Source organism: Ahaetulla prasina, chromosome 3, assembly GCF_028640845.1.
Source record: "Ahaetulla prasina isolate Xishuangbanna chromosome 3, ASM2864084v1, whole genome shotgun sequence".
Lineage (NCBI taxonomy): Eukaryota > Metazoa > Chordata > Lepidosauria > Squamata > Colubridae > Ahaetulla > Ahaetulla prasina.
The window spans coordinates 184,193,958-184,212,049 of record NC_080541.1 but is presented as its reverse complement, the minus strand read 5'-3'; the positions used below and the strand labels follow the sequence as shown (position 1 = coordinate 184,212,049).

Sequence of the window (18,092 nt, the reverse complement as noted above, 5' to 3'; positions counted from 1 at the left end):
ACAATATCACATGAACGAGAGAGAGAGAGAGAGAGAGAGAGAGAGAATAAACATATTTTACTACATGTGTTAAAGGTGCTTACTTGGATAGGTTCAGGAGCCAAACTTTTTCTCTGTTGAGCTGATTTCTCCATGGCTTCGCTCAAGGACTCTGCATACTTCATCATTGCCTTCAGCTGGGAGTCAGTTAGCACCCACAACAAGTCATCAAGAAGGAACATGAGCTTAGATGCCATCACATTGCAATCCTTTGTCTGGCTCATAAACAGAAAAAGATCAGCACGCTGTCTGAAAGTGTTTTTATTTATTCCCCAAAATAAGCAGCTTCATTCGGTAGCATCTTTAAATTATTTTCCCCATAAGTTAGCAAATGGGGCTAATTCCTAATCTCTGAACACAATAAAATATATCACTTTTATCTGAAAAAGAAAGGAGCAATCAATATTTCACAGTACTTTAAACGAAATGCATTGTATTATTTTTCAACATGTATTTATAGAATAAACTGGCTTCCTTAATAATGTGAGTTAAGAATACAAAATTTTTAAAAAGATGCATGGTATAAACTGCTGTTCAAAAAAAAAGTCTGGGAAATACAAGAAAAATTGCCCAGAGTGGCTGTAAATATGAACCGAGCGCTCAGGTAAGAAGTTATACTTCATATTACTTGGAAGACTACCACTTATATACTTTAAGCATTTAATGGAGGCTTTCCTCTCAACCCTTTAACAACTATTTAAAACCTATTAAAACTTAGTTTATCAAGTTTCTGTTCAGACACTTTTTTAAACAACATATAGTTTTTCACTTATGGTCACTTATGACAGACCCTGAAAATTACAATCCAGATTAGAAGTTTCAATGTCTGCCTTCCCCTTGCAGTCACATGACCATATTTTTGGTACTCAGCAACCAGCCTGCATTTATAGCTGTTTGTACTGCCCGGTGATCACATGACCACAATTTTTTTTAAAAAATTTGAATTTATATCCCGCCGTTCTCCGAAGACTCAGGGCGGCTTACATTGTGTAAGGCAATAGTCTCATCCTATTTGTATATTTATTTTCAACTTTTTGCCTGAAACTGATACCCATGTTCCCCCAAAAATAAGACCCTGTCTTCTATATTTTTTGAACCCCAAAATAAGTGCTTGGCCTTATTTTCAGGGAGGTCTTATTATTTTGGGGTACGTGGAGCAAGATGGGGTTCCTCTTGCCGTCTTAAAAGATGTTATGCATATTACCTGAACTCAAGTTATATTAATAATTCTACCCAATACTTTTCAGCAAAATATATACTTACCTTTCTCTTAAGTGATATTTGGATTTTGCCCTGGTTAGTAATAAGTCTTAGAGGGGTAGTGAGGGGATCTTGTTCTCCATTTTCTGTAGCATCAGCTTCGATTCGAAGAGTCTGCCAGGTGAGTTCTTTAAATGTTAAAACCTATCCAGAGGGAAGCAAGGGATACAAAATTTAAAAATAATAATCCTAAAGTTGTTTAGTGTAGTGTTGTAAAGTATAGATTAGGAAACAGGCAATTTAAGAAAGAACAAAAAATTACAAGCAACTTAGTTTATTTCGAAATGGTTGTGGCAAACTACAGAAATCAAAAAGATCTGCAGAGCAACGAAAATGGTAACCAACTGTTAAAATCTTTGCAAGTCTACAGAAAGCATTCCAAATATAAGGACACCTGTTTATGGGCCTACCTCTCCCTTATGTGAATCAGTGATTCGGGTAAAGCGAAGATCACTTTGCTGCCAGGTGGGGTTGACACTATATCCTTGAAGCTGCCATAATTCAAATGATGCATGGAAGGCCTTGGAGTGTATCTTGATGGTAATTGAATTGACAATAATGTACATACCTTCCACAACCTTCTCTGCAAATCCATATTCACTGTAGAGGAGGAAATAATTTTAAATAGAGTATAATGCTTTAGCTCATCTTAAACATTAAAGCATGTAACTTGGAAATGTGCTAGGCTTATGCAAAGTTATGTTATCTCTAGGTCAGGACAGATAGCTAGATTATTTTCTTTCAATTTTATTAATTACATTTTTAAAAAAAAATCATTAAAAATATTAAACAGAATATTAAACATCTTCATACATCCACAAACAAATAAACTTTGCTTATCTCATGAAGATAGGGGCCGGATAGCTCAGGCTGGTAAAGCCTGTTATTAAGAACACAGAAGCCTGCAATTACTGCAGGTTCAAGCCCGGCCCAAGGTTGACTCAGCCTTCCATCCTTTATAAGGTAGATAAAATGAGGACCCAGATTGTTGGGGGGGCAATAAGTTGACTTTGTAAAAATATACAAATAGAATGAGACTATTGCCTTATACACTGTAAACCGCCCTGAGTCTTCGGAGAAGGGTGGGGTATAAATGTAAACAAAAACAAAAAAAGTCAATAACAAAAGAGGCAAGAATCATATGGCTTGTTTTTAAAAAATCTTCTTTGCTATAATTAATGCTTCAAGCAAACACAAAGCACATTATATATTGCATGGCTTTTGTTAAATATTGTTCCCCAAAATAAGACCCTGTCTTCTATATTTTTGAACCCCAAAATAAGTGCTTGGCCTTATTTTCAGGGAGGTCTTATTATTTTAAGTGCGTGGAGCAAGATGGGGTTCCTCTTGCCGTCTTAAAAGATATTATGCATATTACCTGAACTCAAGTTATATTAATAATTCTACCCAATACTTTTCAGCAAAATATATACTTACCTTTCTCTTAAGTGATATTTGGATTTTGCCCTGGTTAGTAATAAGTCTTAGAGGGGTAGTGAGGGGATCTTGTTCTCCATTTTCTGTAGCATCAGCTTCGATTCGAAGAGTCTGCCAGGTGAGTTCTTTAAATGTTAAAACCTATCCAGAGGGAAGCAAGGGATACAAAATTTAAAAATAATAATCCTAAAGTTGTTTAGTGTAGTGTTGTAAAGTATAGATTAGGAAACAGGCAATTTAAGAAAGAACAAAAAATTACAAGCAACTTAGTTTATTTCGAAATGGTTGTGGCAAACTACAGAAATCAAAAAGATCTGCAGAGCAACGAAAATGGTAACCAACTGTTAAAATCTTTGCAAGTCTACAGAAAGCATTCCAAATATAAGGACACCTGTTTATGGGCCTACCTCTCCCTTATGTGAATCAGTGATTCGGGTAAAGCGAAGATCACTTTGCTGCCAGGTGGGGTTGACACTATATCCTTGAAGCTGCCATAATTCAAATGATGCATGGAAGGCCTTGGAGTGTATCTTGATGGAAATAATTTTAAATAGAGTATAATGCTTTAGCTCATCTTAAACATTAAAGCATGTAACTTGGAAATGTGCTAGGCTTATGCAAAGTTATGTTATCTCTAGGTAAGGACAGATAGCTAGATTATTTTCTTTCAATTTTATTAATTACATTTTAAAAAAAAATCATTAAAAATATTAAACAGAATATTAAACATCTTCATACATCCACAAACAAATAAACTTTGCTTATCTCATGAAGATAGGGGCCGGATAGCTCAGGCTGGTAAAGCCTGTTATTAAGAACACAGAAGCCTGCAATTACTGCAGGTTCAAGCCCGGCCCAAGGTTGACTCAGCCTTCCATCCTTTATAAGGTAGATAAAATGAGGACCCAGATTGTTGGGGGGGCAATAAGTTGACTTTGTAAAAATATACAAATAGAATGAGACTATTGCCTTATACACTGTAAACCGCCCTGAGTCTTCGGAGAAGGGTGGGGTATAAATGTAAACAAAAACAAAAAAAGTCAATAACAAAAGAGGCAAGAATCATATGGCTTGTTTTTAAAAAATCTTCTTTGCTATAATTAATGCTTCAAGCAAACACAAAGCACATTATATATTGCATGGCTTTTGTTAAATATTGTTCCCAAAATGAATATGCTATAATCCCAGCTTTAGTACAGCTGTGATATATCTCATGTATGTAAATTTGATTTTTCTTTTCAAAAAGACAATTCCAGAGCCGTAAAATATAATGCTTTCTTTTAAATCATTCTTTCTTCTTCAGCAACTCAAAACAAAACAAAAGCCAACAAGATTTTTTTTATTGCCCATCCAACATCTGGGAAAATTAACTGTAATCTGGGTTCCATCCATATAATAGATGCTTCTCTTAGTTGCATCTTAATAGGAAAATATGAGAGTAGCTACAAGAGGAAGATATCAAGAAAAAAACTTGAAGGGGGAATCTGCTTGATACTTATAGGCTTCAAATTAACATGCATAACAAGGCAATCAAAGTCCATCTTATTTTAAGTGGGAAATGTATTTTAAAAAGATGAGGCTATGATTGCCTGGTCGCAGCTGCCATTTTTAACTCTGTTAAAAACCCGCTACAGACACCACTGCATCAAGTACCATTTGAACTACAAAAGCAAAGATTGCACCAAAAAGCTCACTACGAAAAAATTAGAAGCAGAATTTACCTCTGTCCTGAAGCAACAGCAATGGGAGATTGGCCATTGGGCGGTCTGGGCTCTTCACATGTTCGCATCTCCACTTCAACTTTATCCAAATACTGTGAAACGACAAAGAGGAAAACATGGAGAAGTGGAATGAAAGTACATGGAAGGAACTAGGAGAAAACAAGATGAAATTAATTAAAAAATACTAGGGGGTAAACAATAAGAATTCTTTCCTAATCTAGTTACTGGGTTACACTTCATACTAATAGTGATGAAGTTTGTTTTTCTTAGCCAAGCCTATAAATGGAGTAAATATTTTGGGATTAGCTACTGACTAGACCAGTGTCGGCGAACCTACGGCACACGTGCCGGAAGCGAAACGTGAAACCATCCCACGAAGAATGTGTGGCCTCGCTGGCTCCTCTTCCACATTCCTGTGATCACATGCGCACCTGTCAGCTGGCCGTCGCACGTGTGGGGGCAGTGGAACTCGGAAGAGCAGAGTTCCGGCACACGTGCAGGTCAGCACCCGACCTTCCAGGTTGATGTTGCACACCTGTGCGAGGGCCAGCTGTTTGTCGAAAAACAGCAGAAAAAATAATTGCTACCAACCTGCCTTCCATTGAGGACCTGTATACTGCACGAATCAAGAAGAGGGCCGTGAAAATATTTACAGACCCCTCGCATCCTGGACATAAACTGTTTCAACTCCTACCCTCAAAACGACGCTATAGAGCACTGCACACCAGAACAACTAGACACAAGAACAGTTTTTTCCCGAAGGCCATCACTCTGCTAAACAAATAATTCCATCAACACTGTCAAACTATTTACTGAATCTGCACTACTATTAATCTTCTCATAGTTCCCATCACCAATCTCTTTCCATTTATCACTGTATGACTATAACTTGTTGCTGGCAATCCTTATGATTTATATTGATATATTGACCATCAATTGTGTTGTAAATGTTGTACCTTGATGAACGTATCTTTTCTTTTATGTACACTGAGAGCATATGCACCAAGACAAATTCCTTGTGTGTCCAATCACACTTGGCCAATAAAAATTCTATTCTATTCTATTCTGTTCTATTCTGTTCTATTCTATTCTATTCTATTCTTCCAGGCCAATATCCGGGTGTTTGGGTGCCGGCTCGCACATGTGCGATGGACCGCCGCTCTGCCGGGTATTGCCGCTCCTGTGCTGGATGGTTTTGTGTGCCACTTCCGGCACGCAGGCCAGCACGCGGGAACATCAAAGGTTCGCCATCATGGGACTAGACTGTGGTTTAGCTTGGCATGATGTGTCAACAGAACTAATTGTAAGATCCTGGTCGATTTCTGGTTTGTTTTTCTGTCTTAATGTAGCTTCTAATGAATCCACAAAGGTGCAAAGCAAAGTTATAAAGAAAACCATTGAACAAACCAGATTAGGAATTTGTCAAAATAAACGACTAAATTCACTTTTGGATATAACCTTTAGTCGTGCAACAAACCAGTTTGCCAGCCCTAACCCAGAATGTGATTTTTTTTTTTTAATTTACATTTATATCCCGCCCTTCTCCGAAGACTCAGGGCAGCTTACATTGTGTAAGGCAATAGTCTCATTCTATTTGTATATTTATATACATAGTCAACTTATTGCCCCCCCAACAATCTGGGTCCTCATTTTACCTACCTTATAAAGGATGGAAGGCTGAGTCAACCTTGGGCCTGGTGGGACTCGAGCCTGCAGTAATTGCAGGCAGCTGTGTTTAATAACAGGCTATCTTACAGCCTGAGCCACACCGCGGCCCTTGCATTTTTGACTGATTTTGATGTGCAAAACTATCAATTTATAATTCGTTAGCAGTAAACAATGTTAACCTGGCTTAACATCGGTAAAAGTAAAATCTTACCTTTTTGTCACTAGTTTCAAGCTATTTAGGATTGTTTCATATGCTGAAGTTTTCAACATGCTTTCTATTTAGAAATGAACATACTATCCCCCACACTAATATATATCATTACTATTAATTTCAGAGTTGGGTTTTTAGCAGGTTCTGACCAGTTCTGGAGAACCGGTAGCAGAAATTTTGAGTAGTTTGGAGAACCGGTAGTAAAAATTCTGACTGGGCCTGCCGCCATCTATTCCTGCCTTCCGAGTCGCAGCTGATCAGGAAGAAATGGGGATTTTGCAGTAACCTTCCCCTGGAGTGGGGTGGGAATGGAGATTTTGCAGTATCCTTCCCCTGCCACGCCCACCACGCCACACCCCGCCCACCAAGCCACATCCACAGAACCGGTAGTAAAAAAATTTGAAACCCACCACTGGTTACTATTCAAAAACATCTAGCATAAATTAGAAGCCAACTAAGTTTCACATCCTCAAAAATCACCCTCAACTAAAGCAATGACAAAGACTGTCATATGGGACCTGAAAAAAGAAGGGCCTTTAAATTCAGTCATTAACAACATAAAAATAGCTTTGCTGAATCAGGCCAAGGCCCATCTTAGTTCAGCATTTTGTTTCTTACAGCAGCCAAACAGGTTTCTCTGGCTTGCTCACAATCAGGAGACGAAGCCACAAGTCTCTTGCCACTGTTCCCTTGCAACCTGTATTTGGAGACATACTGTCTCCAATATGAATAGCTCTCATTAGACTTCTTCTCTATTAATTTTTTAATCTTCTTTTGAAGTCATCTAATTTAGCAATCATTACTATATTGGTGGTAATAAATTGCAGATTAATTATGAAAATGTATAAAGAACTTTGTTCTAAATCTGAACATTTTAATCAACCCAAACAATGCCACTGGCCTTAATTTTCTTTCAAACATTTTTCAAATTCATTCCCACAATAAGTGTATGGTGAGTCTACTCATATACAATATCAGATGCAGCTTAGGACAGCAGAATAATACATGTAAAATGCTATCAATTCACATTTTTTACAGGAGTATATGGCAAGGTTTCCACTCAAAACTGGATTCTTATGATGGCAAAAAAGGCTTACAAATACAATGCTGAAAACCTAAGAGAAAGATTGGTGTATTTTTCAACTATATTAATTACTTCCAACATTTATATGTTCATCACAGAAATTACACAGAATTATGCTTACAACTATAACGGATCTATGACAGATCATAGATGACAGTATTATCCACCCTTATTTTTAGTATTATCCACCCTTATTTTTAGGTTTAAAAATAAATGCTTTTTAAAGACATAGACTAGATTACAAATTCGTACTAACAGATAAACAGGAGATAAACAAGGACATTACCAGACAGATTGGGTGAGTCTTCAACTTAGTCCACTGGATCTGAAACAACAGAACTAATGTTAAATAAACAGGAAATGCTGCAAGGATTAAATAGGGTTAGGGTGGTATTAACAAGATCAGTTCTAAAAAATATTTGCTCCGAAAAGTAGCGTGACAAAATTTGCTGCAGGGAAACACAATCATTAAAAACAAAACCATTCCTTATTAAATACTCTGCATACAAATGCAGATTTGCTAAAGGAAATAAAGTAATGTTTTGTGCTGTGAACTTTGATGCTTACTAGTACTTTGTCAAATGTACATTCAAGACAAAAATAGTATTATTTATAGATTACGTTAATTAAAACATTTCTGCTCTTGAAAGAGTATTACCAATGTCAGCCCTTCTATTACGGGAAATGATGCAGCCACTTCAGACAATAGAACTTGATGGCTATGCCTCAAACTGCTACTGTACAAATTCACATTCTAGAACACCTAATTAGTTATGTCCAAATCATATGGACTTTGGAGTGCACTGTTCTAAGGAGATATTCAAAGCAATATATTATATAAAACATCTGTGGTCTCTGTCAAAACAACAACACACATACAGTTAGTTTTATTATGGTTGCTTGATCTGCAAATAAGAGATTGTTTATGGGATACTATTCCCACCAGAGAAAAGTAAGCAGGTGTGAGAAATGTTTCTCCTTCCTCAAGCAGTCTTTCTTCCTAGCCTACCTCTACAGATCACAAATTATCCTATCAGAATTCTCCTACTTGTGAAAGCTGGTTTCAGAGGATTAGCTGACCCACCAGCATACTGTAGTGAAAAGGCACAAATTAATCACCCACCTCCCAGTACTAATGAAAGTGCAAAGAAATGTTTAATACAAATTGATAATGGTCTTAAAAACTATAAACCTAAGTCAAACTTTAGAATGATTTATTACAAGTTCCACAAAACATTGGACATGTAATGAAGTTCACAAAATATTATTCTTTACAACAGGGATCCGCAACCCCCGGGCCGCGGACCAATACCAGTCCATGGTATTGGTCCGCGGGTTAGGAGGTGAGCAGGTCACAGTACACAAGCAAGCGAACCTCCCCCGCAAGGTCTGTGAAAAAATTGTCTTCCACAAAACTGGTCCATGGTGCTAAAAAGATTAGGGACCACTGCTTTAAAAGCTTGCTAAGCACTAAAACTCCAATCAGAGAACAACATTTTAAAACCAGTGAAAGCTAATTTTTATCCTGTTCTTCCCTTTTTTCAGTACATATGGTATATATACATTTACCAGTTACTAGTCTTCTTCCAAACAAGGACAAGATAATTTTGGAAGAAAATATTAGTAAATAAATGCAATTAATTTCCAGGTAAATAACATATAGGCCAAAATGATAACTTATTGCAATGTTTTTATTGTTTTCCAGTGGTTTATATAACAGCAGTGAAAATGAAGATAGCAGAGAACATAAAATATATTCTGTTACAATCATAATTTTGTTGTTTGTCATGTACATCTTTCCTACATTTACTAAAAGTTGGGTCCTGGGCCCACTGCATAAGAAATTTTTATGTGCCCTTAAATATTGAGCATAATCATTTATTACTGTAACTTGTTTGAACTTAGCTCTGTAAATAAATAAATATATTAATTTATCAGCAAGTATATTGACCTTATGTCAGGAAAGAATGCATATAAGAAGCATACAAAGTTGCAGAAGCTAAACAAAGAAAAACATACAAACAAAAACAAACCCAAATAGTTTATCTGTGCATGTACTGAACTGAGTAGATAATTCTGAAGTTACAAATTAATTTTTTTCTTAAAATGTTTCAATTATTAATCCTTATCTCAAGAAAACACAGCAGGAAGACTTGATTTTGCTACTCTAGCAGAAAAAGGTCAGGGCTATACTATTTTTATTAATAAATCTTTCAATTCATTTTTCATGAAGCTTCTAACCCTAACACCAATTCTAATGGTGCTTAAATGATTACTTGCTTACATCAACCGAAAAATTAATTTAATTCCCAAAGAAGCCTACAGCATTTTTTTTCAAGAAGAGAACACTGTGTTCTTTATATTAATGTACAAGTATGACCACAAAATATAATCTCTCTAATTATGCATGAAAGTGTCAGATATGAAAAATTATTGCAGGATCTGGGTTTGGCTAGTCTAGCGAAAAGAAGGACTAGGGAGAACATGATATCAGTATTTGAGAGGCTACCACAAAGAGGAGAGGCTCAAATTATTTTCCAAAGCACCAGAGGGCAGGACAAGAAACAATGAATGGAAATTGATCAAGGAGAAAAGCAACCTGGAATTGAGGAGAAACTTCCTAACAGTGAGGACAATTAACCAGTGGAACAGCTTCCCTTCCAGACCTTGTGGATGCTTCATCACTGGGGGGTTTTAAGAAGAGACTGGACAGTCGCTTGTCTGAAATGGTATAGGATCTTCTGCTTGAGCAGGGGGATGGATTAGAAGACATCCAAGGTCCCTTCCAGCTCTATTTTGATTGATACTAAAATGTGAAGCCTAACAGCAAACTGACAATCAATTTAAAACTGAATGTAATCAGAGTCCTTATGCTCTAATTTTTGAAACAGCTGGAGTTCAGAACTTGATCTTTTTTTGCCAATTAAATTGCAACAAAACACGAGCACACAACAGATTTTAAGCTTAATGTTAACCGCTCCAATCTTGATTGCAGAAAATATGACTTCAGTAACAGAGTTGTTAATGCTTGGAATACACTACCTGACTCTGTGGTCTCTTCCCAAAATCCCAAAAGCTTCAACCAAAAACTGTCTACTATTGACCTCACCCCATTTCTAAGAGGTCTGTAAGGGGCGTGCATAAGAGCACAAGCGTGCCTACCGTTCCTGTCCTATTGTTTCCTTTCGTTATATCCAATTAATATAGTTATTACATACTCATACTTACATATATGCTTATATATTGTATAATTATTTCATGCTTATGCTTATATATACTGTGTGACTAAATAAATAAATAAATAAATAAATAAATTACTATAGCACAGGAATCCCCAATTGGGCCGGGCAACCGGCAGGCAAGTACACATGTGCAAAGTTTCCCTCATGTGAGCACAAATGGAGCTGTGACGCATCTACCACTCATACAAAACAATCCGCTTCCCTCCCCCACCCTGCACCGGACCACCAAGCTAGAAAGGTTGGGGACCACTGCTACAGCAGATCTTAAATGCCTATATGGGAATATTTGTAGAAAAAGTCAGAGGAACTTTTTCATCCAAATAAAAAAATCAGAAAAATGATTAAGACAGAAAAATACTAAATATCTTATTAATAGTTATGGGAATTTTGGCTTACCCTAATGGAGGCCTTGTTGCAAAAAACTCGAGTAATGGCTAGCCAGGTGGGCAGATCCAGCAAATTCTGCAGAACTTCTTCATCCAGTTCTAGGTTCGTCAACTGCCCTTGCCCTTTGAGAGTGCTCAAGTTGATTTTATCAGGGGAGAGATTCTTTGTAAACCTGTAGTTGATAAAATTGGAGATAAAATTGAACACTTCCATTGATCAGAACATTGATTAAAAATTTGGATGATGTAGTTTTAAATTGCATCCAAGAAGATGCTGATCTTAGTTTCAGCCACAGTTGATTGACTTGCACCTGGCAACCAATGCAACTCACAAAATACTGTTTTACATGCACCAAATAACTGGCACCACTAACTTCCATTGGCTCATTGACACCATGCTGCAACTCTCTGCACCTGTTGAAGCTTCTGAAAGCTCTTCAAGGGCAATCCCATGTACAAAGCATTTATTAATCCAGGTGTGAGATCACAAGGGCATGAGTGACAGCGAGGAAGGCCTCCAGGTCCAGAAAGGGCAAAACCGGTGTGCAACCCCAAAATGTACAAAAGCCCTCCTAGCCATGGTTGTCCTCTGCTTTATGGATAGGAGCCATGAATCTAGGAAAACCCCCAGATTGCATACTAGTTCTGTCTGAGGCAGCGCCACCCCATCCCAAAGCCAAAGGTGGTGAAAAGCCCCAGGGCCAGAAGTTCCAAACACCAGACACCACTCAGTCTTGCTTTATTGAACCAAAGCCTCATCAACGCCCCCACAGCCTCCAGGCACTGGGATAGGACATCAACAGCATAATTCAGGTGGCCTGGAACGGAGAAGTAAACTAGTGATACCTTCCCACACACCATCAGATGACCTTACCCAGCAGCCTCATGTATATGTTAAACAGTTTAAAACTGAGTTAGCTGTCTTCAGTGGTGGGTTTCAATTTTTTTTTTACTACCGGCTCTGTGGGTGTGGCTTGGTGGGCATGGCATGGCTTGTGGGTGTGGCTTGGTGGGCATGGCAGGGGACAGATACTGCAAAATCCGCATTTCCTCCCGATCAGCTGGGATTTGGAAGGCAGAGAATAGATGGGGGCAGAGCCAGTCAGAATTTTTACTATCGGTTTTCCGAACTACTAAAAATTTCCGCTACCGGTTCTCCAGTACTGGTCAGAACCTACTGAAATCCACCTCTGGCTGTTTTCTATAAAGCAACACCAGTTCAGCATTTTTCTGCACATCCAATAAAGATATAACTAGGATTACTGGAAAACTGTTTAAATTTTAGTTAGATTCATCAATAAGTAATCTGCAACTAACAAGGTAACTTTTCAACAAAAAGTTCTATTTATAAAACATGATTCAGCATCACAATGGGGTGATGAAATAAGAATGTTACCAGCTGCTAAATGTGGTCACACAAACTGTAAGGGGATTGTTATGTATTCATGTTTGTACCTTTAAATATTTGAGCGGGAAATCAGCACGTTGCTGATTGGTCGAAGCCTCCAGCAGAACTGTATAAAAGGAGAGGTTTTTCCCCCCAGCCGGTTGCTGGGTTCACCCTATATTAAAGAGCTGTTGTCACTACCCTGGTCTCCAGCCTCGTTACTTCCAGAACTTAACATTGGCGACGAAGGTGGGATCTCGAGGCTAAGGAGAACCAGAACCGAGCTGAAGCACGATGGGCCGAACCCAGCAAACCCAGGGCAGAAAAGCGGAGATGGCCAGTTACACTCCGCCCGCACCGTTTGACCCGGCCAAAGAGAAATGGGGAACGTATATGACCCGTTTCGAAAGCTTTCTAGAAGCCAACGAACTGCACGGAGTTCCAGATAACCGAAAGAGGGCTTATTTCCTAAGCCACTGCGGTCCGGAGGTCATCGACATCGCGGAAGCCCTGGCAGAGCCAACGCCATTGCAGTCGGTGTCGTGGCCAACTTTACAGACTTTACTAAGAAACCACTTCGCACCAACGCCGTCCAAATACGTGCGGCGGTTTGAATTCGGAGAGCGAAGGCAGATGGAGGGCGAATCCATAGGCGACTACATGGCCGCCCTAAGAAGAGCGTCCAAGGACTGCGGATACCGTGACCTAGACGAGGTGCTCCTCGAGCAACTCATCCGAGGGGTCAAAGACATCCGTTTGCGGCGACGGCTGCTGGCAAAGAGCAACCCCACGCTAGCCAACGCTCTGGACGAAGCCAGAGCACATGAAATGCCATCCCAAGCGGCAGAGACGCTGCAGAAGCCGGTCCCACAAAAGGCGAGCGCGAAGGCAACTCCGGTGCACCAGGAGGAGGTTCAGACCGAATCCGACGGTGAAGATGAGGAAGGGTCTGCCGCACAGAGAAACGCGACAAAGGGGACCGAGGCGAATGCGGAAGCTGCGGGTCAACACCAGCGCCAACGCTGCAAGTTTAAAGACGCGACATGTCGGCGGTGTGGGAAGAAAGGGCACCTAGCTCAAGTTTGTCGAGCGGCCCAACCTTCCCGAAAATTCAAATCGGCCAATCAGAGCGCGGAATCGGCAAGGCGACCGCGATTGGCTCAAACAAAAAGGCGCGGATTCCAACCAACCAACTGTGGTCATAGGCCGCGCCTCGACCAAAGTGGAGAAGAAGATCTTCACCAAGCCGAAAATAGAGGGAGTACGGTGCCGGCTTGAAGTAGACACGGGATCAGCGATCACCATTATGTCCTGGGACACTTTGGCGAAGTCGCTGCCGTCCGTCGCGAAGCGCCACCTGCAAGCACAACGGCTACGAGTGCACGACTACCAGGGGAATCGCATCCCTGTTCGAGGGACCACCTCCGTCCGAGTCGAGTACGGCCCACATAGAAAGACCCTGCCCATCACGATCGTCGAAGGAACTCTGCCCAGTCTGTTGGGACTAGACTGGTTTCGTGCCCTGGGCATGGGAGTGACTGGCATCTACCGAAGTGACTATAACCTGAAAGACATTCTCTTTAACGAGTTCGAAGATGTCTTCAAGGACTGCCTGGGCAAGTACAAGGGGACCCCTATTTCCTTCAACTTAGACCCCAGGTAGCCCCATTAGGCTTAAGGCGAGGAGAGTCCTTTGCCCTAAAACCAAAAATCGATAAGGAGCTGGATAAGCTCATTAATCAGGGATTTTGGTGCCAGTCGATCACGCAAAGTGGGAGACGCCAATCGTCACCCCATAAAACCGGACGGGTCAATTAGAATTTGCGCTGACTACAAGGCGGCGCTTAACAAAGCCTTACAGAAAAGCGCTTACCGGTTCCGTGGTGCAACACTTATTGCACTCTTTGGGGCAAGGGCAAGTCTTTGCAAAGTTAGACTTGGCCCAAGCCTACCAACAACTGCCAGTAGACGCCCGCACAGCGAAGCCCAAACGATTGTACGCACAGGGGGCCTTCAAGTGCACCGATTGCAATTTGGGGTCAGTGTGGCACCAGGGCTGTTCCAAAACCTGATGGAACGACTACTGCAGGGGCTCCCAGGGTAGTTCCTACTTGATGATGTCCTAATTTCAGGGAAAACATGGAGGAATTGGGGAGGCGGTTAAGAAAGGTCTTGAGCATTTTCCGGACAGCGGATTAAAAGTCAAGACAAACAAATGCCAGATAGGGGTCGAATCCGTCGATTTCTTGGGCTACGGATAGACAAGAAAGGAATTCACCCTACTGAGAGCAAGGTTAAGGCAATTAGGAAGGCTCCAGCGCCCAAAAACAAAGCAGAGCTGCAGGCATTCCTGGGATTGGTTAATTTTACGGTCTTTTTAAAGAACAAAGCAACCGTTCGGAACCGCTGCATAGGCTCTTAGGAAAAATACTGTTTGGTCTTGGGAAAGTCAGAAAATAGGGCTTTTGAAGCAGTAAAGAACCTGCTCTCAAGTGATAGCCTGCTCATCCAATATCACGACTCATTACCCCTAGTGCTGGTTTGCGATGCCTCCCTTATGGGGTGGGGCTGTACTCAGCCATAGACTTCCAAACGGCACAGAAGCCCCATAGCGTTCTACTCTAGAACGATGTCCTCCCAGAGAGGAACTACAGCCAATTAGACAAAGAAGCACTAGCCATTGTATCAGGGGTCAAAAAATTCCACGAGTATGTCTTTGGGCGGAATTTTGAAATCGTGACTGACCACAGACCGCTATTAGGGATACTGGCTGGCGACCGCCCAACGCCTGTGGCACTTTCGCCACGCTTGACCCGTTGGACTATATTCTTAGCAGCTTACTCATACAAGCTGCAGCATCGACCAGGAAAAGAAGTGGGGCATGCAGGCGCGTTAAGCCGATGCCCACTACCAGGGCGACCGAAGACCCCACTCCGGGACGCCCATCCTACTTATTGACTCCTTGGACTCTGGCCCAGTCACATCGAAGGAAGTGGCTCGGGCATCATACCGGGACATTGTGTTAAGGACTGTACTCGGTTGGGTACAGAGAGGGTGGCCCGCTGCGCCGGGCGAACAGTTCAAAGAATTTGTTAAAAAACGAGATGAGCTCTCGGCTCAAGGGGGGTGCCTGTTATGGGGTGATCGTGTAATAATTCCTGATAAGCTAAGGGGAAAGGTATTGGACCTCCTCCACGAGGGTCACCCAGGGATCGTAAGGATGAAGGGGTTAGCTAGAAGCTATGTATGGTGGCCACTCATGGACGCAGAGATTGCTGAGAGGGTAGGGAAATGCCAAGCTTGCCAAGAGTCCAGACCTCTACCCCCAACGGCCCCAGTCAGAGAATGGGAAAAGCCCCAAGGGCCTTGGTCAAGAATCCACATTGATTTTGCTGGCCCTTTCCACGGCCAAACATTCCTAGTGGTTGTGGATGCATTTTCTAAATGGTTGGAGATCATAATCATGAAATCCACTACGGCCGAAGCAGTAATCGCAACTCTGCGCCACCTATTCGCAACTCACGGGTTGCCGGACACTCTGGTGTCCGACAATGGGCCCCAATTCACGGCAGCCCAGTTTGAAGAATACCTGGCAGAGGAAGGCATCCGACATGCCCTCTCTGCGCCTTTCCACCCTGCGTCGAATGGCCTTGCAGGGCGTTCCGTCCGGCGCGCTAAGGAGGCATTGTCCAGGCTCAAGCCAGGTGACTGGCAAACAAAAATAGACTTTTTCCTAGCCGTCCAGCACAGAACCCCAAGCACGGCCACCGGGAAAAGCCCAGCCGAATTGCTAATGGGACGGAAACTCCGGTGCCCACTTGACCGCTTGAACCCCCATTACACACCCGAGGGTTACAAGGGGGAACTAGAAAAGACAAGGGAAATGAGCATAGGCGACGGTGTGGGCCGAAACTATGGGGACGGCCCTAGTTGGTTCGCAGGACAAATAATAAAGATAACCGGCCCAAAATCGTACGTGGTAGAGCTACCCGACAACCGAGTGTGGAGGCGCCACATAGATCAGTTAAGAAAACGAATAACTGACCAAACCGAACCAAATGAAACAGATCATGACCAATACCAATTTGAATCCACAGCTGACAATGACCCGGGGGAGGCGCAAGACTTAGCTGAGGTCCCAGAGTTCCAGCGACGCCATCAGGTCCCCGAGGGAAGCAGCAGGGAAAGTTCCAAAATTAATCCAAGGCCGGATGGCCAAGAAAAAGAGTCGGCCAATAATCCGGAGCCCGTTGGCCCAGAGAAAGAGCTGGGAGGAGAAAACAGTCCCTCCGACCAGCTCAAAACACCACCCAGAACTGAACCGCGCAGGTCAGAAAGGACTAGGAGACGCCCAGGTTATTTGCGTGACTACGTCGAAAAATAACATGTAAATAAATATGTAAATAGAGGCAAAGTGTTTTCTGGGAGGGGAGGAGTGTTATGTATTCATGTTTGTACCTTTAAATATTTGAGCGGGAAATCAGCACATTGCTGATTGGTCGAAGCCTCCAGCAGAACTGTATAAAAGGAGAGGTTTTTCCCCCCAGCCGGTTGCTGGGTTCACCCTATATTAAAGAGCTGTTGTCACTACCCTGGTCTCCAGCCTCGTTACTTCCAGAACTTAACAGGGATCATATCCTCCTTTGCACTCTGTTCCATTCTTAAGCACATACCTTAAGCAACATATCTATTCATGCATACATATTCATCATGCTATTCTATTTCAAAATAAATAACATAAAGAATGCAAATTAATAGGCCAAAGAAATTAAATATAGAGAAAAGAAAATTTAAATTAGTTTATAGCTATATATTTTCATACCAATACTGTAACTTCCTTCCTTCCAAACAATCCTTGCTTCCATTGTCACTTCATACGTAAACTTTTGTTCTTTGCATTTTTTTATTCCTTTATTTTTGAAGATTTTATCAGTTCTTTCCAACCACAGCTTACTTAGTCTATCTTTCCTCCCAACACTTTCATCTTCCTTCATATTTTTTGTGTATCATTATTTTTATATTATCAAATCATTTTTGTATCAATCAGTCCCTTTTTCGTATTTATTAGATTTTTTTTAATCGCCTATATTACTTTATAAGTCAGGAGTGCAAACTCAAGGCCCATGGGATGCTTAGATCTGGCCTGTGGGCTGACCTGGAAACAATAAAGGAAACAATAAAGGCCTCTGCCAGCAAAAATGGAGCTTGGGAGTGCGGCCCTCCAGAGCTCCATTTTTGCTGGCAGAGCATGCAGGCCACCATAGGCGCCCTCAACACGAGTGAGGCAGCTTTGACACACCCTCCCTGGCCACACTCATCCAATCCCCTGAGGTCAAACATAACCCTGATGCGGCCCTCAATGAAATCAAGTTTGACACTCCTGCATTACTTACAATGCAATACATACCCCATATTCCTTCCTTCTTCTATTTCCTTCATAACAACACCCGGTGAGGTGGGTTGGACTAAGAGAACAGTGACTGTCCCAAAGTCACTCGCTAGCTTTCATGCCTAACACAAGACTAGAACTCACAATCTCCTGGTTTCTAGAGTAGCACCTTAACCACTGCACCAAATTGGATGTCAAGAAACAACATGGGCCGCGGTGTGGCTCAGGCTGTAAGAAGCCTGTTATTAAACACAGCTGCTTGCAATTA

General features: G+C 41.5%; 1 protein-coding gene across 3 annotated transcripts in view; it reads right to left on the bottom strand.

Moving 5' to 3' along the window:
- BLTP3A (bridge-like lipid transfer protein family member 3A) overlaps positions 1–18,092 on the bottom strand; it is a 68,687-nt gene that overhangs the window by 32,281 nt on the left and 18,314 nt on the right. For 2 of the 3 annotated variants that reach the window (XM_058177544.1, XM_058177545.1), the window contains exons 2-7: positions 11,059–11,221; positions 7,707–7,745; positions 4,458–4,549; positions 1,710–1,899; positions 1,303–1,443; positions 84–254 (exon numbers count right to left, since the gene is read on the bottom strand). In XM_058177544.1, the coding sequence (XP_058033527.1) occupies positions 84–254; positions 1,303–1,443; positions 1,710–1,899; positions 4,458–4,549; positions 7,707–7,745; positions 11,059–11,221 (796 nt within the window). Of the gene's footprint in view, positions 1–83; positions 255–1,302; positions 1,444–1,709; positions 1,900–4,457; positions 4,550–7,706; positions 7,746–11,058; positions 11,222–18,092 lie in introns of those variants that run through there. The other variant, XM_058177546.1, reaches the window with a different exon arrangement.